At 48.3% G+C, this 24659-nt stretch overlaps 1 protein-coding gene across 2 annotated transcripts in view; it reads right to left on the reverse strand.

Moving 5' to 3' along the window:
- Positions 1–6271: 6271 nt before the first annotated feature.
- The window catches only part of LOC115639352 (natural killer cell receptor 2B4-like), a 28032-nt gene continuing 9644 nt past the window's right edge, over positions 6272–24659 (reverse strand). For both annotated transcript variants that reach the window (XM_030542018.1, XM_030542017.1), the window contains exons 2-9: positions 23861–24178; positions 23474–23770; positions 19788–19898; positions 18186–18259; positions 14660–14725; positions 11984–12019; positions 10432–10491; positions 6272–6627 (exon numbers count right to left, since the gene is read on the reverse strand). In XM_030542018.1, the coding sequence (XP_030397878.1) occupies positions 6547–6627; positions 10432–10491; positions 11984–12019; positions 14660–14725; positions 18186–18259; positions 19788–19898; positions 23474–23770; positions 23861–24167 (1032 nt within the window). In that variant the 5' untranslated portion in view covers positions 24168–24178 and the 3' untranslated portion in view covers positions 6272–6546. The remainder of the gene's footprint in view (positions 6628–10431; positions 10492–11983; positions 12020–14659; positions 14726–18185; positions 18260–19787; positions 19899–23473; positions 23771–23860; positions 24179–24659) is intronic.

Consider the following 24659-nt stretch of genomic DNA (forward strand, 5'->3'; position numbering starts at 1 on the left):
TGGCCATTTATTTTTCAGCCGCCATTCACTCCCCTGTAACCCACAAGCCTCCCAGCCTGGCTAGTGATTTCTTTGCAACCCCCTTCCTGCAGGGCAGGGACATAGGTGCCCCTCTCTGTTGCATCACATCACTAGCAACTTCTCCCACTGATGTCTCTGTTGTTCATTTGTGGTCCTTTTGCACTGGACTTTCAGCCATAAGGCAAGTGCAAGTGAACTCGAAATCCCCAGAGTCACCCCCTGGATTCATGGCTCTGCACAAGTGACCCTACGAATGGCATAGCAGGGCCTGCATGCGTTGTGTCTCAGCCACTCTGCTTCAGATGTGATCAACTCACAAGAGAGGCAGTTCAGGAAATGCTGGGTTGATAATCTCAGCCTGCCCTCTTTCACAGCATCAGCCGCCATAAAGTTTTAGCCACCATCTGCTCTGGTAGATGATCATGCCTTCAGTGGTGGCACAGGGCAGTAGCTGATCGGCTCAGTAATTGCAATGTAGACCCCGATTCAGGAAAGCACTTATGCATTTGCTTAACTCTAAGCATGAGATTAAGCTCCATCGACATTGACAATTCTTAAACATATGCCTAAAATTAAGCCCATGCTTTGCTCTCTTTCCTGAACAGGGATGTTTGTCTGAACTTTGGGGCTTTGTTCATCACCCACAGAGCAGTACACAAGTCTAGTAATATCCAGCTCCTTGCTCACAGAAGCATGGCTCAGAAGTGTCAAAGTAGTAAAAAGAGTGACAAGGGGAGCTAATATCTTTTATTAACCAAAGAGGAGCTCTGTTTAGCGTGAAAGCTTGGCTCTCTCGCCAACAGAACGTGGTCCAAGATATTACCTCCCCCACCTTGTTTGTCTATTATCCTGGGCCTGACCTGCTACAACACCACAGCATGAAGTAGTAAATCCTTATTTTTAATCACTGATGTCAGCAGCAATGGTGGTGAAATTCACGCTGCGAGCCAGTGTGCTGGGCTAGTGCATTTAAGCTGCTGAGTTCAAGGGAGGCCAGTGACAAGAGAATGCTAAGATGCTCCCACACGCGGTAGCTGGAAGCCAGCAGTCTCCAAGAGTTAGAACCTAGCTGGAGTGATGAACTGGCAGTGAATTAAACAAAGGGGAATCTGCGACACCTGCTGAGAACTGACCCACTTTCCTTTCAGCCCCGAGTGGTTCACATCCATTACTGGGAAGATGTGATGTTAACACTGAAGAGACGCTATTATGAACAAACCATTACCAGGCGACATCGTTGTCTTCACATTGCACACAGTCAGATAGATACTCACAGTCAAAAATCCACAGGTCGAGAGAGCCTAAGCTTGCGAAACTGGTGGGAGAGCGAACATCTACCGTGTGCCTTATTATATTTTGATGAAGGAAATGTGCAAAGACATGAGCGCAACTTTACGGCTATGTAGCAAACCAGTGGATCAGCCTTAACAGCGCACACTGCAGATTGTCTCCACGTGCAAACCAGCCTACTAATATACGTTACGATAACATGACAGCTTCCACTTGAGCCGAAGGTGCTGATGGACGCCCGAGTCTGTGGCATTTCAGCAGCTGCCCTTAAACTTTTTCCGCTTGCTAGAAACACAAAGAGCTGAAATTTCAAGCTGAAACCCCCTGTAGTGCGGCCTGGCCGCGGTTCGTCCCTCAGCAGGGCCGTGGGGTATCCCACCGCCTCGCTACAAGCTGCCTTTAGCCCAGCCCTAGGTCAGGGCGGGCAACAAACACAGAGTCAGTATTAGTAGGTTTCGGCCTCCTCAGGCCAGGGGAAGGGGGAGTCTGCTACCCCTGGAGGGGTAGCAGGGGGGACGCAGGCCCTCCCACTCCACTGCGTCCCAGCCGGGGCCCTAGCAGCGGCAGAGACTCGCTGCTGTCAGGGGGGTCCTGGCCGCACCACTGACATTGGCTCTGGCAGTGCTGCAGCCAGACTGGGGTCGGCTGCCCCCGGGCCACTTCCACTCCCCCCCTCGGCAGGTACCGGAGTCGTCGAGGCATCGCCAGCGGTCTCAGCCACCATCGGCTCCTCTGGGTACGCGTTCGAGGGTGGGCTCAGTGGCTCCTCGGGGTGGCGGGCAAGAGGCAGGCTTGGCCAGTCGTCCTCGGGGTAGCGGCAGGAGCGGCACCAGGGTTTCTGAAGCCCTAGGCGGACGGCCATTTCGCCGCCCCCGGCGGGTCCGGCAGAGCTGCCGCAGTGATGCCGGCGGGTGGTTCGCTGGTCTAAAGGCTCCGGTGGACCTGCGGCCGGCATGACTGCGGTAGGTCCGCCGGAGCCTTTAGACCAGCGCACCGTCCACCGAAATGAGTGCGGCAGCTCCACCGAAGCCTTTCCAGCAGCGGACCGTCCGCCGGCATCACTGCGGTAAGTCCATCGGACCCGCGTGCCGCCCCCCTTGGCAAAATAGCGCCCCCCCAAAATTCTGGCACCCTAGGCCATTGCCTAGGTCGCCTAAATGGTAGCGCCGGCCCTGGGTAGCGGGCAAGAGGCAGGCCCGGCCCTTCCTCGGGATAGCGGGCAAGAGGCAGGCCCGGCCCTTCCTCGGGATAGCGGGCAAGAGGCAGGCTTGGCCAGTCGTCCTCGGGGTAGCGGGCAAGAGGCAGGCTTGGCCAGTCGTCCTCGGGGTAGCGGGCAAGAGGCAGGCTTGGCCAGTCGTCCTCGGGATAGCGGGCAAGAGGCAGGCTTGGCCAGTCGTCCTCGGGATAGCGGGCAAGAGGCAGGCTTGGCCAGTCGTCCTCGGGATAGCGGGCAAGAGGCAGGCTTGGCCAGTCGTCCTCGGGATAGCGGGCAAGAGGCAGGCTTGGCCAGTCGTCCTCAGGGTAGCGGGCAAGAGGCAGGCCCGGCCTTCCTCGGGATAGCGGGCAAGAGGCAGGCTTGGCCAGTCGTCCTCGGGATAGCGGGCAAGAGGCAGGCTTGGCCAGTCGTCCTCGGGATAGCGGGCAAGAGGCAGGCTTGGCCAGTCGTCCTCGGGATAGCGGGCAAGAGGCAGGCTTGGCCAGTCGTCCTCAGGGTAGCGGGCAAGAGGCAGGCCCGGCCTTCCTCGGGATAGCGGGCAAGAGGCAGGCTTGGCCAGTCGTCCTCGGGGTAGCGGGCAAGAGGCAGGCTTGGCCAGTCGTCCTCAGGGTAGCGGGCAAGAGGCAGGCTCAGCTGGCTGTGGCCGCAGATGTCTGGTCCTGGTGGTGTCTGGGCTCCTACTGAGCTCTGCAGGTCAGCTTTTAACCTTCCTGGTCTGCGCCGTGACCTCTGAGGGGGCAGGTGCAGGACCCAGCGGCTCAGCCCACAGCGGGGTTGGGGAAGGGCTTTCCCTCAGCGGGGCTGTGGGAGATCCCACCGCCTCGCTACACCCCCCCAGTAAGAAAAGAATCAGCCTCAATGCCAGGCAGCAATAGGACTTCAATTTCTGTCTATAGCCCATAGAACAAGCTTTAGCATTTATTTTATTCAGCAGTAATGCAATGACCCCACAGGCCTGTCTCCTGTAAGACACTGGCTTCAGCAGTTAGCATGAGGCTTGCAGCCTATGAACTTTGGCACAGATAAATGGCCCAATAGCCACCTCTAAGTTTTGGAGAACTGGGAATAGAATGTGTAAGGGAGGAATTTGTCCATAACAACACCAGCCAACCACAGGAACATGAGCTAACACCGGTTTTTGGATAGAATATCTACAAATGTCTGACCACACGGATACCAGAGCAACAAACTGACGAAAAGGTGAGCTCGTTAATATACTAAGCTATAGGACACCCTAACATTAGTAGGGTGAGGAAACACAAACACGGAAGAGGGGAGAAACCCTACTGAACAGGCATTAGACAGAGTGGCATCAGCGTAATGTATTATAAAGGTTGTATCCCAGCCTGTGGGCAGGAGGAGAGAGATGTAGCTGTGGGGAAGTGATGGCCACTGGTGATGAGGGGGAAGGTGAGGGGGAAGACGATGACTAACATTTCAGGTTGGTCTGCAAGGGACGGTGCACGTATATGGATGTTCCAATGGACATTCCGCATTGTTTCTACCTACCTTGCAGGCTTCGAGTGTTTGTGACTTTGCTAAATGTATTTGTGATAACTCATTGATACCGAAGGGTTCCTAAGGTGTGAGTGTCACAACTGTGCACAGCAGGGTTCCCAAGGGAACAGTAATTTTAATAACACTGGTCCTGATTTGGGGCCTGTCAACCCTCTGGTAATTTTTAAGTAATTGCTTTTATCAATATAATCAATACACAATCCATAGATCAGGCTATGTTATGTCTGCTTCTACTTATAGGCAGCAAAAGAAGGACCCATTGGGATTGCTCTAGTGCAGTGGTTTTCAACTTATTTGTCATTATGGGCCACATAGGCAGCTCTCTCTGTGTTAGGTAGGCTGCACCCACACAATAAATATAATACCTGTATGGCCCTGAGGATGTCACATGGGCTGCAGCTGGGGGCGGACTGGGCTGCAAGCAGATATGGGCCATGGGTTGAGAACTGCTGCTCCAGTGAATCCGTCCATTTAATAGGGCTGGCCGGAAAATGAGAATTCCTCTCTGCAATAAGCTCGATACAGCATAGCTCTGACCTACTCGGTGGAAGATGAAGGGTCAAAGCCCTGCTCTGCTTGGATTTGGAATGGGGACTTCAACCTGGGTTTTCCACATGCCACGTGAATGCCCTCCCCGGAGCCCCAGCCTACTGACTGACCGGAGGTCTTACTATCTTTCCCCACCCTGCATCTGCAAAGCCTTCTCATGAACACCAGGACATTTCCACAAAAGGTTTTGTTGTCAACGATCAGCATTTTCCACCCAAAACACTTCCCAACCAGCTTTACTGTTTAGCTCTGTTGGCTGAGCTGTTGCTGTGACCCCTTGGCTTGTATACAAAGGGTCATCTTCCTCTCTCCCCCCCTGACATTATCAGGAGCTTTCCCATTAACTCCAATGGATGTAAGATCAAACCCTCTGGGCAGAATTTCTGGTGAAGTCAATGGCAAATGTGTCTAGAGATTGACATTCACCCCCATGCCAAGGGCCAAGACAAAGTCTGCCCAATACTTACATCCCACTTAAACCTTATGAACCACTTACAGTCAGAAAAGAGGGTACAGTTGTCAGATGCTTTGAGAACCGATGAAAAATGCTGTACAAAAGCTAGGTATTAGTCACAATAGATATTTACAGAGAAATTTGACCACATGTACTCATCAGAAAGTAGTATTTATTTTTCCTGGGCATTTGGCCTCACCTATAATATAATACAAGAGGTATTCCTCCCACAGCTACATCTTTAAATACATTATACCAGCTAAAGCTCTGTCCTAAATCAGCATAGCTCCATTAACGTCAGTAGAGCTGTGCCAGGTTATACCAGTTTAGGATCTGGGCTGGAAATTCTATACACACAAATTCTGCAGAGCACCAGGACACTACAATTCCCCAGGCCTGCTGAACTTTCTTCTTGTAGCGGGCATGGAAAGTCCTCGCTCAGGGCTCTCAATACAGCTTCCTGTTAGTGATTCTAATTCATGCGTCACAGGGTGCAACTGGAGGGGAATATCCTGACCCAGGATTCAGATCATTAAGAGCAGCCCAAAGCCATCACCCCAACAAGTGTGGGAAGTCACGGGAAGGTTCAAAACTTCTTGATTCTCTCTATTCTGCCGGTTTGCATTTCTCTCAGTCAGGACAAACCTGGTGGTCCATTTCACTTTTGTTTCTAGTCAGTTTGACTCTTGGTCACTCTAACAAGACACTGGGCACTCCTTGTATAAAACAAAACAATTGGTAATAGTCATCAACTTCCTCAGAATGACGTGAGAGCTGGGGCTGGGCTCTTATAAAACTCAGTCACCAAAACTTAGAACATCAAATTCCAGTGCCGTTCCCTGCCCCTGAGACACCTCCCTGAAGAGCAGGGGCTGAATCTCCTCTCACTTACCCTGGTTTGACACAACTGTAACTTGGAGCTCCCTTGATTTACACAAGTGTGTCTGGCCCAGTTGATTTCAGTGGAGTTACCCCCGATTTACACTAGCATTAAGGTGAGAGTTACACCCTGCAGCTGTCCTGCTTAGCTATATTTTAAAGCTATAAATAAGGTAATTAACCCACAATGCCTATTGCTTACAGTTAAATCCATATACGTGTGTGTGCAAATGGCACAGGAGTGTTGAACCAGATGCAATTAACAAAATAAATACCCCCAAATCAACCATCTTTCCATATCAAACCTTCTCAAACAATCTTTCCCAATGAAAGACAAGTTCAGGTATGTTCTCTGCTCCCTTAGTTTATTTGTTTTCAATGAGCCTTCATGGTTTGGCCTGGGACTGCACGATATGAATGAAGACGCTGTTATTGGGATATTTCCGCTCTGAGTGCAATGAGGAAAAAAAAACCAAAGTCTTGTGCATCCAAGCAGCACTGATCAAAGCTGTGTTTATCCGCACAGGCGAAGGTCTGTCCATCAACAAGGAGCTCGCTCCATGGGGAAAAGGCCTTTAAAGAAAGGAAGGTGGTGTCCTGCAGCGAGGGGCTGCAGAAGCTATGAATACAGATGCCCAGGATTAGGTGAAGATGGACGCTGCATTTGAGGACGCCTGGGTTTGGAAGGGGCTTCTTGAACCTACAAAAAAAACCAACCACCCTGAATGTGCTTCAATGGGAAATCACTTTAAACACAAACTCCAGAGGCACCAAATCTACTGATTTTACAATCCCGGGGAGGGGCAGCGCATGGAAGACAGGTCCATGAGGCTGGATAAGAATTTTTGCAAGGAAATTAGCCACGTCAAAAATCAAGCAGTGATGGGGAGTGACAAGGACAGTGTTTGGATGGGAGATGAGCCCAGCAGGTCTGTGAAAAGGAAACTGGAGCTGATGTACAGTAGGTGGGGACCCTGGCCCTGAATTTTAACAAAGAGACATTCATTGGTATCTGGCAGCAAGCGGGTGACGCAAGACTGATGATTCTGTTCTTGTGTCATTTGCTTTATAATTAGCAGGCTGTTCAACATGGCTTTGGCTTCGAAAGCATGACTGCTTGCTGCAAGCATTAGCCCACGTTAGCTGGCTTGCCTGGTGGAAGGGACAGAGCCCTGGAGAACAGGCTGCAGGGAATAAGAACCTCAGCAGTTGCTTTGAAAGAACAGGGTCAGACTGCGCCTGCAAGACCGCCTCACACTGCTTTGAAATGGAGCTGCAGCCGGAGAGGAGTCACTGTCCGTGGAGCTAGTGGAAGCTGCTAATGCCCAGCAGTGGAAGAATCAGGCCCCAGGCAGGAGAAATAAACATATGGGGCCAGATCTTTAGATGCAATCCATGCTGACTTATGCCAGCTGTTGACACCGGGTGAGAATCTGAGCCAACTGAAACTAGGGTGCCAGAAGTTGTAATGGAATTACAGCTGGTTTACACCAGCAGGGATCTGGCCCACACCAGTGATTTCCCTACACCCCTCCCAGGGGGGGTGTACACTCCCCCTGAATTTCCCCAACACCCCCCCAAGTTTTGTGAGCTAGTTACATACCAATTTAGTGACTGTTTGGAAATCTGAATTTAAACTGAAACATTAATACACACTTTAAAAGCTTATAGAGTGTATGATAAAATATGTGTATCTGAAAAAGTATAATAGATTTTAAAAGTATGAACATAGACTAGCTTCCTTGCTTCCTTATACAGCTGTTGTTTTTTATGATGTCAGTGCATTCATTTCGGTGGTGTTGGCCAACCTAATAATTTCAAATGATGATTTGTAAGCAAAGTCTAAATGAGCTCTCCCTGACAGATAGTGACAGGTGCAGGGAAAGGCTTCAGGGCCAGATTATATTTACATTCAAATCTAATCCACCTAGGTATCCAGCAAACAGAGCTGTGTTGTCCAAGTGATAGATTTTGGCTGGGGTTGGGTTACAAACCACTTGAATGTGGGGGCAATGAGGGATGTAATGTTGTTCTTATTGTATGAGTAAAGGGCAGTAGAACTGTACTTAACCTGTGATGATCTGAAGGCATCAAGAGAGAGGGTGGGGACCTGTCCCTCTCCACTGTTTAAAGACAGAGCTGATTAGGCTCCACAGATAATCTTCTGTTCTGTTAAGCAACCACTGCAGCGGAAATCAGTGACAATCAGGTCTAAGTGCTTAGTCCTGTGGTGGGGACAGTGTTCCTGTGGGGACAGTGTTTTTGTGTAAGAGACAGCCCACACTGTGCTAGCAGCGAGCGAGGTTCCCACACTGAGAGCTCAGCTGAAGTCACTGAGAGCTGGTGGAACCTCAAGAGACCAACTCGCAGAGGTCACAGTGGCAGGTGGCAGCCGAAGGTGACTGCGCAGGGCCATTGGCAACAGAGTGGTGGAGTGAATGGTGGCACAACGAACAGACGTGGCCAGAGCGAGCAGTGAGCAGCTGGAGGAACAAGCAAAGTGCCTTCTTGTCCCCCACCTGGAAGGTGTACTCACGTGAAAGCACCTCTGAACTCTGAGTGTCCACTGACCAAGGACAACACCGGTGAGCGGAGTACGGTGGAGGGAATAGTGAGGGGCATGTTAAATAAACATTTGTTTGTTGGACTATATTTTAGTCACTTTGCTCCAGAATGCTAGATTTGTGACTGGGAATGGAAACTTATATAAATATGTTTCCTAGTAGGCCAAGATTTTGTAAATGCATTATTTGCCAAGGTTGTTATCTCACATTGTTGTTATCTTGGGAGGTCATTATGCTGGGGCGTTTCTGTACTAAACATTTTTATTATTATTAATTTTTACATAAGAATGGTCATACTGGGTCAGACCAATGGTCCATATAGCCCAGTATCCTGTCTTACAACAGTGGTCAAGGCCAGGTGCTTCAGAGGGAATGAACAGAACAGGTAATCATCAAGTGACCATCCCCTGTTGCCCATTCCCAGCTTCTGGCAAACAGGCTAGGGACACTCAGAGCATGGTATTGCATCCATCCCCATCCTGGCTAATAGCCACAGATGGACCTGTTCTCCAGGAATGTATCTAGTTCTTTTTATAATCCTGTTATAGTTTTGGTCTTCACAGCATCCCCTGGCAAAGAGTTCCCTGGGTTGACTTTATATTGTGTGAAGAAGTACTTCCTTTAGTTTTTTAAAAACCTGCTGCCTATTAATTTCATTGGGTGACTGCTAGTTCTTGTGTTATGTGAAGGATTAAATAAAATTTCCTCATTCACTTTCTTTGCACCAGTCAAGATTTTGTAGACCTCTATCATATCCCCATTAGTCATCTCTTTTCTAAGCTGAAAATTCCCAGTCATTTTAATCTCTCCTCCTGTTTCATACCCCTAATTATTTTAGTTGCCCATCTCTGTACCTTTTCCAATTCCAATATATATATTTTTAGGATGGGTGACCAGATCTGCACACACTCTTCAAGGTGTGCACCTACCATGGATTAATATAGAGGCAATATGATATTTTCTGTCTTATCTATCCCTTTCTTAATGATTCCCAACATCGTTTGCTTTTGTGACTGCTGCTGCACATTGAGCGGATGTTTTCAGAGAACTATCCATAATGACTCCAAGATCTTTCATGAGTGTTAACAGCTAATTCAGGTGCTATCATTTTGTATGTATAGTTGAGATTGTTTTCCAATGTGCATTACTTTGCATTTATCAACATTAAATTTCATCTGCCATTTTTGTTGCCCAGTCACCCAGTTTTATGAGATCCCTTTGTAATTCTTCGTAGTCTGCCTGGGACTTAACTATCTTGAATAGTTTTGTATCATCTGCAAATTTTGCCACCTCACTGTTTACCCATTTTTCCAGATCATTTATGAATATGTTGAACAGTAATAGTCCCAGTACCGACCCCTCAGGAATACCACTATTTATCTCTCTCCATTCTGACAACTGATAATTTATTCCTACCCTTTGTTTCCTATCTTTTAACCAGTTACTGATCCATGAGAGGACTTTCCTCTTACTCCATGATGGCTTACTTTTCAAAAGTCAATTTAAATTAAATACTTTTTTTTTAAATGTATATATTTTTAGAAATCTAGACCTGTTATGTGTTTGGTGTAACTTGCATTATTCTTATGTTAAATTTGCATAATCCTAACAAAACATTTACTTTATTCATATCTCTTTTATATATCTCATTGGTCCTGACAACCCCCTGTAAATGCGAACACCTCCCCTAATTTCAACCACTGGCCCACACCTATGTGGAATTTTCCTCTTTCCTTCCCTTTGAAGAGCTGGAGGAGGGGTAAACGCTCCCTCCCTCTCCCCACTGCAGGGAGTGAGGTCACGGGAACAAGACTAGCCATTTTGCCCTGTGGTTAGTGGCCACTCTGTGGGGCATGGGGAAGGGGGCATTCAGCTGCCAGTAGGGCTCATTGTCCCTTGAGCACCAGAGGGGTTCAGTGTGGCAGGATTGGACCTCTTACCTCCGTGTAGATGGTCGAGATGAAGGACGGGTTGATTTTCTTCCTCTTGACAGAAGGAGGCTGAGAAGCAGAGCAAGACGGTTGGTTATAACATTCATAAGCTGGGCAATAAACCCCAGCTTCCCTGCCTTGCTCTAGCAAGGACACATGCAAAGGATTGTTACTCAGCAATCAGTCTGCCTCGCCATTCATCACTGACAAAGCCGTCAGGGAACAAGGGCTGCAAAGAGCTCTTATTCCATCAGGAAAAGTAATGCTCCAAAGGGACAGGTGCCTAAATAGTACAGTTCATGCCCCTGTTGGATGGGGCTGCTGGACTCAGAATGGCAAAGCAAAGGCAGGCGAAGGGCCAGATCCTGCCAAGTGCTGAGTGCTTCCCCTGTAACTCCTTCAAGGCTGGTGGAGATCTGTATGCCAAGCCCAACAAACATCTGCATGTTCACCTCAGTTCCAACTCCTGTTCTGCCGCCTCCACACATGGGACTGGCTAAGAGGCTGTGTTATCAGTAGCTGTGTAGCAGCTGCTGTGGGGCCATCCAGGGATTGCATATGGGCAAAACAATCCCTCCACCGCTGATGGGCCGACCCTGAGCTAGGCATTGTGTGTTAGACTCTGGGATTTTCAAAAGCACCTACGCGACGTAGGAGCAGGACTCCCATCGACTGGCAGCGGGACTTAGCCAAGCCTTCAAGGTTAGAGGATGGAGTGAAATCCTGGCTCCATTGACTTCAGCAGGGTCAGGACTTCACCGTTAATGTCAGCAGCACAAGTCCTAGTGGGGACCATCTAAGTCATTAGGTGCCTTTGAAAATGTTGCCCTCCAACCATTACAACCTGGATTTTTAAAGGGGCCTAAGTCAATGGAAGTTTGGGTTGGATTTTCAAAGGTATTTAGGAGCCTAAAAATGCAGATAGGATTTTCAAAAAGTTGACACCTAGTAGCCACCTGTCTGCATTATTAGGTACCTAAATACCTTTTGAAAATCTCACTGCAGGTGTCTAACTCCCTTAGGGCCCTTTGCAAACCACAGCCTAGAGGTGCAAATCATGCAGTGCTCCAGTCCAGGTCAACGACGTGTAACACACCTGCCTCCTCACCTTTAATGGCCCCTTCAACCCCCCTTTTGTATAACAAACTCGCCTTTTTTGCCTGCTCCATCTCAGGGGACCTCCTGCCACATGCCTGACCCCTTACGTTTTAACAATCTGCCCCAACTTGTATTCAGCTCACACACTGATGGGCATCCCAAGACCTTCTCCTGAAGAGGAGCTCGGTGTAGCTTGGAAGCGCATCTCTGCCACCAATGGAGGCTGGTCCAATAAAAGAGACAACCTCCCCACCTGGTCTCATATATCCTGGGAGCGGCATGGCGACAACGACGCTGCCAACTCCCGTTAACGTGGATGGGAAATCCTGCCAAGCCCCTTGAAAGTTTACCCTTCACACACCAGTGGGCCCAGCTACATAGGATGAAACCTCTGCAGAACCCAATACGGCCATTCGCTGTGGCTTGCCCAGATACTGCTACCACCACAGCAAGACAGACTCACCCTCTGGACAGCAGCGTACACCGTGAAGTCTGCTACCTGGGGAAAGTCAAGACAATCAAAATCAGTGAAGAGCAAATGATGGACAAAGGGCCCAGCTGGCGTAGGTCAGCATAGTTCTATTGACTTCAGCGGAGCAATGCAAAATGCACACCTGCTGAGGACCTGACCCAAGGATCCTTGTACTAGCAATAACGTAGTGCTTCTGAGTCATTAGAACACTTCACTCACCCAGTGAGTCAGCTGGAGAGCTGGGATTCAAGACTAGGTACCCCAATGACTAGCACAAACCACTAGAATACAGCTCTTTATCAGGGGCTGTTTAAGTTCTAATCTAACCAACTCTTTCCTTGAACAGAGCAAAAATGTTATGGATTGAAGGTAATCAATGGTTCACTGTCAGAATGGGAAGGCATATGGGAGGGGGGTGTGCCACAGAGGGCAGTACTGGGACTGGTACTAGTCAATATTTTCCTTAGTGACTTGGATAAGTGAATGGAGAGTGTGCTTATAAAATTTGCAGATGACACCAAGCGGAGAATTGCAAGCACTGTGGAGGACAATTAGAATTCAAAATGACTGTGGCAAATTGGAGAATTGGTCTGAATTCAGCAATAAGTGAAATTCAATAAAGCCAAGTGCAAAGTATTTCAGTTAGGAAGGTGGTGGGGGAGGGAGAAAGAGAATCAAATGCACAACTATAACATGAGGAGGTGGTAGAACTGCTGAAGAGGATCTGGAGGTTACAGTGGATCATAAATTGAATACGAGCCACCAATGTGATGCAGCTTTTAAAAAAGGCTAATATTCTGGGGTGTGTTAACAGGCATGTTGTATGTAAGACACGGGGAATAATTGTCCCGCTCTGTTCAGCACTGGGGAGGCCTCAGCTGGAGTATTGTGTCCAGTTCTGGTGGCGCACTTTAGGAAAGATGTGAACAAGCTGGAGAGAGAGAAAGAGTGTCCACGAGAGCAACAAAAATAAGAGATTTAGAAAATCTAATCTATGAAAGGTTAAAAACCTAGGTAGGATTAGTCTTGAGAAAAGAAGGGACCTGATAAGTCTTCAAATATGTTAAGGGCTGTTATAGAGAAGACGGGGTCAATGGTTTTCCATGTCCACTGAAGGTAGAGCAAGTAGTAACGGGCTTAATCTGAAGCATGGGAGATCCCAGTCTCTAGGGCTATGTCTACACTACCGCGGTAAGTCGATCTACGCTACACAACTCCAGCTACGTGAATAATGTAGCTGGAGTCGATGTACCTTAGGTTGAGTTACTGCGGGGTCTACACTGCATAGGGTTGATGGGAGAAACTCTCCTGTTGACTTACCTTACTCTTCTCATCAGGGGTAGAGTACAGGCAGGACCAGTGCTAGGGGTTTGAGCGCCCTAGGTGGACGGCAATTTCGCAGCCCTGCGCGCCGGTCCCGCATCTCCGGTGGAGCTGCCGCAGTGGTGCCTGCAGGAAGTCCACCGGAGACATGCGAGCAGCCGACCGTCCGCAGGCACGACTACGGCACCTCCACCGGAGCCGCGGACCAGCGGACCCTCCGCAGGCACCACTGCGGCAGCTCCACCAGAGCCACCTGCCGCCCCCTCCGGCAAAACGGCGCCCACCAATTATTCTGGCGCCCTCGGCGATTGCCTAGGCTGCCTAAATGGTAGCGCCGGCCTTGAGTACAGGGGTTGACTGGAGAGTGTTCCGCTGTTGATCTGGTGGGCCTTCATTAGACCTGCTAAATCTACTGCTGGTGGATTGATCTCAGAGTGTCAGTCCCAGCTGTAGTGTAGACATAGCCTAGCTCAGAGCAATCCTGAAGATATTTTATGGAGCGGTGATGTGAGGAACTCACAGATCTACACCCTGCGAGCTATTTCCCTTAAGTAGTTAGCATAAAGCTTCGAGGCTTCTGAGCCTGAGCATAACTGAGTTACCCAACAGTAACCCTGAGCTATCGGGGAACTGAGAATATTGTGTTTAGGGAATTTGGGGTGTAAAATGAGATCAGGGAAACCTAGGAATAGGAACAGAAGCCAGCTGCGGATATTTCAGGATAAGAACATCCAGGTGAGTGTGATCATTGTGTATGTCCAGGTTCCCAACAAGACATTGAACTTCATTCTGTTGTGCTGATACCAGGACTAGAACCTTTCAAACCTCAAATCTAATCAGCGATCAATTGGAAATTCTTCGGTCAATATAATTAATAACCTCTCAACAAAAATCAGGCAACAGGTTAGCTAGTAGGAAAAGCTTTCCAAACTTTCAGGGGAGCTGAGCTCTGGAATAGGTTTCTGAGGGAGGTTGCGGAATCCCCGTCATTGGAGGGTTTTCAGAACAGGTGGGACAAGGATTGGTCTCAGTTACTTGGTCCTGCCTCAGCGCAGGGGGCTGGACTTGATGAGCTCTCAAGGGCTCTTCCACCCCAGCATTGCTACAATTCTTCAAGAACCATTAGCCAGATCTTCAGCTAGCGTAAATTGTTATCACTCCATAAAACCACAAAAGTCAATGGAGTGATGTCAATTTACACCAATAGAAGATCTTGTCTCACAGGCCTGAGAGGTGACTCCTTTCATCCATACGCCTGCACATGGAGCAGCTTGATGTAAAAGAACACCTATGGTTTAAAAGCAGCAGAGTGAACCTGGGTTGGGAGGACCACTGGGCACTTACCTGCGGGTTGGAGTTGATCTCAGCGTAGATGGTGTTTCCTACTATTCTGCTCTGTGCATTTCCATTCTGTACAGGGGGAAAAACAACAACTGGGTTGGTTTAAATATCTTAGTCATGGGGAAAAGGGAGGAGGGATTTAATTTCCTTCTTGTCTCTTCAGTCAGGATCAGTGGCTCAACTGCTGAGAGAATAAAATTCAACCTCCCTCTAGGGCCAGATCCAAGGTGCAATGAAAATCAACAGGAACCATTCCACCGACTTCAGGTTGTCAGAGGATGAACTCATGAATGACAAGCAGCACTGAGGGACTGCAAAGAAGTAGTCATGCTGAAAAAACTTGATCAGCTTTTCTTAAAGCAGATACAAGAGGAGTGGATGGTGAGAATGTGGTAGAATTACTCTCTTTGGGGTTTCATAAAGCATTGAATGCCATCTCTCCTTAAAGATGAACTCACAAAGTTAAGACATACAGTGTGGATAAGCCACAGTGGTGCAGACTAAACTGACCGGAGGGGACTCAGTCATGACAACTTTCCACAGACAAACATGCCCTCCAGACCACAAGGTTCAGTCTGGCCATTCCCTCTGGGGAGGGGTAGCTCCATCACCTACAGCTTGTTTGGAAGGCAGCAGCACATTTGCTTATTTGGTCAGGCCCTCAGCGATCACTCTAAAAAATTTGTGGTCACCCAGAATGTCTCAGTAACTGCAGGGGTAGAGCTCAGAGTCCCCCTGCTACAGCAGTCCCCGTCCCTGAAACCTGACCTAAAGGAAAATCCCATTAGCCAATAGCAGTACAGGGCCTATGACACATAGGTGAGTTCTGATTCCAGTCAGTAGAGGACAGTGGTGCATATACACATTAGCCAACAGTGTTACGTCTGATTTTTATGCTGCTTTTATACATTAAATATCTGTACTTTTATTATGAAAAACCCATTGCTTATCTGACATTCGCTCCAATTATCCAAGAAATACAGAGACGTGAAATGTAACAAAAACAGGAAAGACGAGACAAATACAAGGAAAGGATTTTAAGACTGCAACAGCTCCAAACGCGTGAGATGAAATGAGTTCCAAGGGGCAGCAGAGGATCAGAAAGGGAGCAGCTATGCTCAAAGCTGGCCAGAAGGTGGCAGCAGGTGTTTATGAATGAATCCTGCATGTTACTAGACGTTCTATTCACCTGTCTGGAAAATATATTTCTTATTTTCATATCTCACAACAAGCATATTTCTATAGCACTTTTATCCTGCAGGACTGCAAAGCAATGTTTACACTATACACAGGGTTTACTTCCCCCAGCCCTGCAAGGCAGTCAGCTCTGGGGTGGAGCACAGCTGCTGCTTAACAGCTATGCAGCAAATACAAATATTTAGATGGGAAGGAAAGAATGTCTGTGGCTTTCAAAACTTCAGGGGGAATTCAGTCACCCCAACTGGATACACAGCCCTGGGGAAATGGCACTGGAGTGGGAATCAGGAGATCCAGGTTTCACACTCAGCTTTGACCCTGAACAAGTCACTTCCCCCAATCTGTGCCTCAGTTCCCCCATCAATAAAATGAGGGTAATGATGGTGACCTGACTTCATAAAGTGCTTTGTAATCCACAGGTAAAAGGGAGCAACAGAAGTGCTAAGTTATGTATTGTGATGTGATGCTCCATATTCTTTATAGAAATATGCTTATATGAATATGGCATAATTAAGATACATTTTATGCAAGATGGCACATGTAAGATATCACTGGAAAGATTATAATTTATTGTATGTGATTATTCAGTGTGTATGCATGTATCATTTCTGTATCTGGAGTTGGGAATATTAACAATTACAACTGTGGTTATACTTGTAGACACCCACCAGACAATAAGCGATCAGCCTTAATGGGCCATTAGGAGAAAGACAATGAGTCTTTGAAGATGTGGCTCTCCAACTTCCCGGAGTTCCTTCCTGTGAACATTGCAAATAAACCTGGTTTCATGGTTGCTTTGACACTGCAAGATCAGGTGATAATGTAACCTGGTAAAAAGTGCCACCTTGGACACTGCTGGTACTTTTCCACTGGAAACAAAGGCTTCCCGCCTTATGTAAATTCTATTTAAGGCTAGGGAGTAGGGCAAACAGGACTCTTCTCCATTGCCTTCCTGCCCAAGAAGAAAGGCTGCTAAAAGTATCTGAAGAGACAAAGGAACTGAGCAGAGGGAAAGGCAAGGGCTGAGTCCAGACTATGACAGGGGTCCAGTCTGTAAAGAGAAATAACCAGAACTCTAAGCTCCAGGAACTCTGCAACTTGCCTAAAACATTTAGGGTGAGAATTACTTCTTGAAACTCATTTCATTAAGATCTTAAGCTTAGTTTGCATGTTTTGGTTTATTTGCTCAGTAATTGTTTATAATCACGTACAATTTACCTTTTATAGTTAATAAACTTGTTTTAGTTTATTCCAAAACTCAGTTTGTGCAATTCATATGGGGGAGGGAGAGGGGGAGGGAAAAGGGAAGCTGTGCTTATCTTCCTCCACATTGAGGGAAGGGGTGAATTGATGAGCTTATCTTGTATAGATTTCTCTACAGCGCAAAACAATATTATTTTGGGTGTACTTTCCAGAGGGGTAGTGCACTTGAGTGTTGGGCCATTTCCTAGCTGAGTCTTCTCATAGGGAGCTGTTTGCAGACTGTGGTATTCTACTGCTGGTGCATCCCTACCTGTGTGTGTTTGCGGCCAGAGAGCCTAATTCAGCAAAACAGAGAGAGGGAGCCCAAGCTAGTGGAGCAGACAGACTCAGTGAAATCCCAGTACATCAGGTGGCATCCTGGATGGAGGGGGTGGAGTCCAACCTGCCACACCTATTACATGGGACTTTCTAGGGGGTTAGTGCAGAAGTCTCTGTTTTCCCCTTGGGCTTGTGCTGAAACAGGGACGCTCAATGAAAGTAAAAGGGGACACATTCAAAGCTAATAAAAGGAACTAGTTTTTCAATTAACGCGTAATTAGACTGTGGAACTCACTCCCACAGGATGTCATTGAGGCCAAGAAGCTAGTAAGAGCCTGTTGGTAGACATTTATATGGAGAACAAGGATATTCAGAGTTATAAAAATTAACCCAAAATTCTGTTTGCAAAAGCTAAAAGCCTCACTCTTCAGGGCTTAAAACAGTCTCTGACTATTAGTGATGAAAATGAGGCCTTCCTTGATAGCTGGTTATCCTACACCTAGAGAAGGGTTCTTCCCTCTTCCAGAGGCATCCGGTGCTGGCCATTATCACAGATGTGATACTGGACCAGATGGAACTGGGTCTGATCCAGTCTGGCAATGCCCATGTTCCTAGGAATAGTTTTCTATCTGATCCGGGTGGGAAGGCTATCAGTTATATCTGTTCCTTCTGCCAAAGCAGGGTGGCACTCCATGAGACTCTCTCTGCAAAACATTTCAGCTTTTGCCACCTTAAGCCGGTTGAGCTGTAGCAATACTGCTCTGGCCTTGCCTACAAAGGGGGAAAACAAAGGGATTCCCTCAGGACTCACAGCATTTCTTCTGTGGCGGGCGTCCTCCACTTCCTCATAGATGGTGAGGGACGGGTCACCGTCTTTGGAGGAGCCTTTGAAGAGGCAGAACAAAGCAACTTGTGTAAGAAACCCCATCTCATCCTAGTCTCACACAGGGTGAAAGTTACCCCAGACAAAGCCCTCTGCTCAGCGTTGCATGGGGTGTGGGCAGCTTGCCACTAACAGATCACCCTCAGCCCTGATGTTTCCCAGAGCCAGCCACCCTGGTCCCAGTGATCTTAACATTTCCTCTAAGTCTCTTGGTCTCCTACCTCAGGGTCGGGTTCCAGGCTGCAGTGCAGTTAATCAGGACAAGCATTTAAAAAAAAAAAAAAACGATAAAAAACTTACCTATAGACAAGAGGCAGTTTCAAGGGGTTACTATGAGCAGGGCCAGCTCTAACTTTTTTGCCACCCCAAGCAAAAAAACCACCGAGCGCCACTCCGCCAAGACACCCTAGCCCAAGCGCCACCCCGCTGAACCAAAAACAAAACAAAAAACTGAGCACTGCCCCACCACCCCAAGATTGGCTGCCCCTTAGAGGGTGCCGCCCTAGGCACATGCTTGGTCAGCTGGTGCCTGGAGCCGGCCCTGACTATGGGTTTACAGGGCCAATTTCTCATGTCTGAGTCATAGATTCAGTCCAGAATGGAGTCAGAGGACCAGCGTGACCATCTAGCCCAGGAGTCTCAAACACGCGGCTCGGAGTTATTTCCTGTGGCCCGCAAGCTCCTCGTGGCCCTCCCTCAGTGTTTACCTACAGCGGCTCCAGCCCGACGTGCACGGGGGCAATGCAGGCTCCCTGCCCGCCCTGCCCCCATGCCGCTCCGGGAAGCCGACGGGACCTGCAGAAGGAGGGCTGCAGGGGCATATGTGGCTGTTGCTTCAGGCACTGCCCCCAGCATCTCCCATTGGCCGGGAACAGGTAACTGTGGCCAATGGGAGCCAGGGCCCACCCCCGAAACCCATCCTGCAGCCGAACCCCCTTCCCTGAGCCCCCTGCCACACCCCACACCCCTACTCCCTGCTACACCCCTCCTGCACCCCAATCCCCTGCTGCACCCCAATCCCTTGCCCTGAACCCCTGCTGCACCCCACACCGCTCCTGCACCCCGACCCCCTGCCCTGAGCCCTCTGCCCATCCTGACCCCCTGCCACACCCCTCAACCTCCCTGCACCTCATACCCCACTCCCTGACCTGAGCTCCCACCACACCCCACCTGACCCCCCCTGGGGGCAGGGAGGGGGCAGAGTTGGGGTGAGGATTTCAAGGAAGGGATGGGAAGAGGCAGGGCAGGGCTTCATGGAAGGGGTGGAGTGGGGGCAGGGCTGATGGTGGCAGCGGGGAGGTGTCAGGTAATGGGGCCCTTGGGCCAATGTACTAGTCCTCATGTGGCCCTCATGGTCATTTGAGTGTGAAACCCCTGCTCTAGCCTGACTGCCACTGTAACAGGTGTCAGCAGGGCGGGCTGGAGGTGCATAGACAGCTGTCCACCATCCATATGTGGCTGTCATCTTAGTCACTTTCATGACCTGAAGGTGAGGTTCCTCTACTGGATGAGCTCCTTTTAACCACTTACTTCGCTTCTTCCGATGCTTGCAGAGGAAGATGAGGGTGAGCACCGTGAGCAGAAGCAGCAGCCCCAGACCTGCAGCAACAATTGCCCACAGTGGGATTTTCTGAAAAAAGTCTGTAAGAGAGAAAGGTGACAAGTCGAGCGAGCTCTAGTTACACTGCAGAATGCCAGAGCCTTTCCTGACCCTTATTCTCCATCCTACTTTTAGCATTTTTATAATGGATTAGTTAATGGGCAGTAGATGCTTTGGTAAATGATAGATGAATTGTCACAGAGCCCAACAGACTGCTGAGAAATATTGTCAGCCATTGGTATTCAATAAAATCCTGAGTTTGGGTTACAAAATCCATGTTTTTCCTCCTTTTATTTTGCCCTCTGGTTTCCAATCTTTTAGAGTTGACTTGGATCATATTTGTCTCCAAAACCCATGGATGGCTAGAATTTTTTTTTTTAAATATGAAAGAAAGCAGAGGGTCTCACGTCGTCACCTGACTCCAGGAGTTGGGGCTGTAATAAAAATGCTTAAGAGCTTGCAACACTAGCCTCTAGTATATAACCATCTGTAACACCTTCTACAGATGTGCTCATGCACATACTATTCATATCCACAGCAAAAAAAAATAATAATAAACCACTGACTTTTTGACAATCAACTTGTTTACTCATCCAAAATACTCCCTACTATGTCTTACAACAGGCCAGGTTCCTCCGAGTAAGGTGACATTTCCTCATCAGCCCCAATCAGCTCTCTTTCCCTCATTTCTCGTTCTATAGGCACACAACCCATTACAATACTTGCAACTAGAGTGGGTCTAAAGTGTTCATTGAAAGGGTTTGACAAAAAAGGCATTTTTTGAAAACAAAAATAGATTTTAGTGAAATTGTGTTATCAAAAGGCTATATTTTTTCCTCTGTCAAAACACGCCATTTTCAGAAGGAAATGTTTTGCTTTTCATTCTGAAACAAATTTATGCTTTTTTTTTTTTAAAGTTGAAAAGGTCAAATAGGAGCACAATGTTCTTATCTGATTGAAATGAAATGTTTTGATCAACCTAAAATGCAGCTTTTTTCATTTTAATTTCAATTGGGAGGAAAAATTCAATTTTGTTTTGTTCCACTGGGACTTTGTAGGTGCTACCTCAATCATAATTATAGCAAAGAGACACTGCTTATAATCAAGAGGAATAACAGCAGGTCTGTTTCCTTGCAGAACATTAGTAGTTTTCCTGAGGTCTCCCATCCGACTACTGAACCACCTCAACCCTCCTTAGCACTGACTGGGAACACTGACATCTGAAATTGCAGGTGTATCCCTGCCTAGCCCTTTACTGGGATGAGCTATTTGAATCCCAGCAATGTCAGGCTGGAAAGGACCTCAAGAGGTCATAAAGTCTAGCCCCCAGCACTGAGGCAAGACCAAATAAACCCAGACCAGCCCTGACAGGGTTTTGTCCAGCCTGTTCTAAAAAGCCTCCAGTGATGGGGATTCCACAACCTCTCTGGAAGCCTGTTCCAGAGCTTATCTACCCTTAGAGTTAGAAAGTTTCTCCTAATATCTAACCTAAACCTCCCTATAGAGAGGTCAAGATTCACCAGTGCAGCACCTCCTGCTGGTTATCCTGGGAATTAGCTCAATTTCAGCCCAGAGCATCTTCTGCAGGCCAGTGGCTCACCTGCCTCAGGCCCCATGTTCCATCCGGACCCCTTTACCATGATCTACTCCTGTAATATCCCAGGCTGGTCCTCCCAGTCCCCATACCTGCATAGGCCTCTATCAAGACCTGCAACTTGGGGAGTTGCCAGGCTGGATCAGCCCAGGCTGCCCAGCCCTGCTCTGCTCTGTCTCCAAGTACTCTTCTCTCCCAGGTAGCCAGATCCTTCTCTCTCAAGAGCTAGAGCAAGACTGACTCAGTGCCTGGCTCACAGTCTTTTTATAGGGCCAGCTGTGGCCTGATTGGGGTGTGGCCCCAGCTGTGGCTGCTTCTCCAACCAGCCTAGCCTTTTCTCTCAGGAGCGGGGAAACTGCCCTGCTACACTCCCTTGCTGCGGGATCTCTTGGAGCTTGGGTGCAGGGATGGGTCTGTCGTTTGCCCTCCTGTCCCTGGATCGGAGAAGGCGTTCGACAGGGTGGACCACGGGTATCTCCTGGCGGGGGATCCACTTCCCAGAACCCAGTAGGTACACTCCCTTGCTGCAGGTGGGAGGGATAGCTCAGTGGTTTGAGCGCTGACCTACTAACCCAGGGTTGTGAATTCAATCTTTGAGGGGGCCACTTAGGGATCTAGGGCAAAATCAGTACTTGGTCCTGCTAGTGAAGGCAGGGGGTGGGGGCTAGACTTGATGACCTTTCAAGGTCCCTTCCAGTTCTAGGAGCTAGGATATGCTCCCTTGCTGCAGATTAAGCCCATTGCTTCTTGTGCTACCTTCAGCGGACATGGAGAACAATTGATCACAGTTCTCTTTATAACAGCCCTGCACATATTTAAAGACTGCTGTGAGGTCCCCACATCTTTTCTCAAGACTAAACAAGCCCAGTGTTTTTTAATCTTTCCTCACATGTCAGGTTTTTTTAATCTTTTGCCATTTTTGTTGTTCTCCTCTGAACTCTCTGCAGTTTGTCCCCATCTTTCTTAAAATGTGACACCTAGACCTGGACACAGGACTCCAGCTGAGGCCTCACCGGTGATCAAAAGAGCGGGACAGTGACCTCTCATGTCTTACATATGATGCTCCTGTTAATACACCCCAGAATGATATTAGCCCTTTTAGTAACTGCATTACATTGTTGACTCATTCAATTTGTGAGCCAGTGTAACCCTCAGACCTTTTCAGCATTACAACTCCCTAGCCAGTGGTTTTACTTGCAAACATGTGTCCCCTGCACTGGGAACCGAAAGTAGTGTAAGGTCTGTGGTGGTTCTTAAATCCCACAGGAGGAACTTCCATGATCTTGGACCACCTCAAAAACCTGTTGCCTTCACAGATGAGCTTTACCCTGTTCTAAACTGTTTCGCTCACAGGGTCCTCTGTATCTGGGTTTGGGAGCTGGATGTACACAGGATCATTTGAAAATCCCAATCCTGGCTAAAGGGCTGGTCCAAAATTTTCCTTCACATGTGTTTTGACCAAAAATTCCTTTTTTTGGTTAAATAAAATATTTTCATGAAGAGTATCTGCTTCCAGTGGAAAATTTTGAGTTTTATGTGGAAATAACCCCAAAAATAAAAAAACATTGGCTTTGGTCAAAAATGTTCGGGTTTTGGTTTATTGATGGAAAGTCTAAATGTTGTGTGGAAAATTTAGATTGAAACAATTTTGTTGTTATTTTGTGTAAATTTTTCCATATTTGGGGAGGGGGGAGAAATGTTTCCCAAAGAGCTCTACCTATCCCACAATCCCTACCTCACTTCCAAGCTGCCACTGCCCCGAGTGACGCTGGGCAAGTCACATCACTTCTCTGTGCCTCAGTTTCCCCATTTGTCAGATGAGGGTGATGATACTGCCCTCTTTTGTGAAGTGCTTGGAGATTTCCAGCTGAAACGTGCTATATAAGAGCTATTAGTCAAAGAGAACAAGATCCACACTATTGGAAACACATCTGTATCACTGAAACCTAGACCCAGAGCCCCAGGCATTTAAAATGCAGAAGACAAAAAATCCACACATTTATTCTACTGAGGAATATTTACCTGTAGCTGGGGAGTGGCACAATGATTTGCCATCTGCAGCGTCTGTGGCCCAGCTGGCTCGGTTACTAGCGTTACATCGGTAGAAGATGTCACTGCTGTTTGCATTAATTGCTACGTGCAGCAGGGATTGGTTCCCAGGGAGCTGATGGTCCCTGTCAGACGGGATCCGGGACGTGCCTCGGGACCAGCTGTAGGTGACTCTGTCTGCGCCAGGCACCGAGCAGGACAGGGTAACGTTGCACTGGCCAAGCTCCGGGTGGGTAGAGAGCACCGTGAGGTTTGGCTGCCGCACTCGGTCTGAAAGGAGAGACCCTTGTGAGAGATGCTGAGGAAGGGGGCTACTGTCAGTGACACACACTAGGGAAAAACGTGATCTTTGCTACTCACTAAACACAGAGACATGGAACTTTGTGATGTCGATAAGGCCTCCTCCAGTTTCAATTTGCAAGGAATATAGGCCACTGTCTGACTTCTTAACGGGATCAATCTGCAGTGAGAGATTCTCAGGGTAGAAAGTGACTCTGTTGATAAAATGTGGGGATGACCCATGGTCAGGGTCCCCTTTGTTAAATGTTACAATCCGATACGTCTCTGCTGAGTCTAGTGTCACCTCCCAGGTGATTTCTGCCCAAGGCTCCGGCAATTTCAGTGGCAGTAACTGGACGGATTCCCCTGCAATTGCAGCCACTTCCATTTCTTTACAACCTGGGGGTTCAAAAGTACAAAGAGCAGGTGAGTGCAGGGTTAACTGAGTCCTCAGTTTGACAGGGAAACCTGGGATAAAACGGGATCATTTCCTGGCCTGGCTTAGGTAGGTGGAATTTAGTGCTGGTGAAAGATGCTGAACTGGTCAGCCTGGAATCCTCTATTAAACCACAGAGTGGCTGCACCCCAGGCTCCCCTGTCTGCTCCCTGACTGTGCATCAGCGCTGACCTGTACCAGTGTGGGGTCAGCCCCTGTGGCCAGTTCAATCCTTGCTCCACTCCACTTTTCACTGTCATGGGCAAAGAGGTTTCCACCATGTCCCAGGGGAGGCTGATCCTCAGCCCCACCCACTCCACTGTCTCACACTTCTTGGAGTGGTGGAATGGGCTTGTGGCTAAGGCACTGAGCCAGGCCTGGGGACACCTGGGTACAGTGTTGCCAGTTCTGCCACAGACTCCAGGGATGACCTTGGGCAATTCG

Source organism: Gopherus evgoodei, chromosome 24 (assembly GCF_007399415.2).
Source record: "Gopherus evgoodei ecotype Sinaloan lineage chromosome 24, rGopEvg1_v1.p, whole genome shotgun sequence".
Lineage (NCBI taxonomy): Eukaryota > Metazoa > Chordata > Testudines > Testudinidae > Gopherus > Gopherus evgoodei.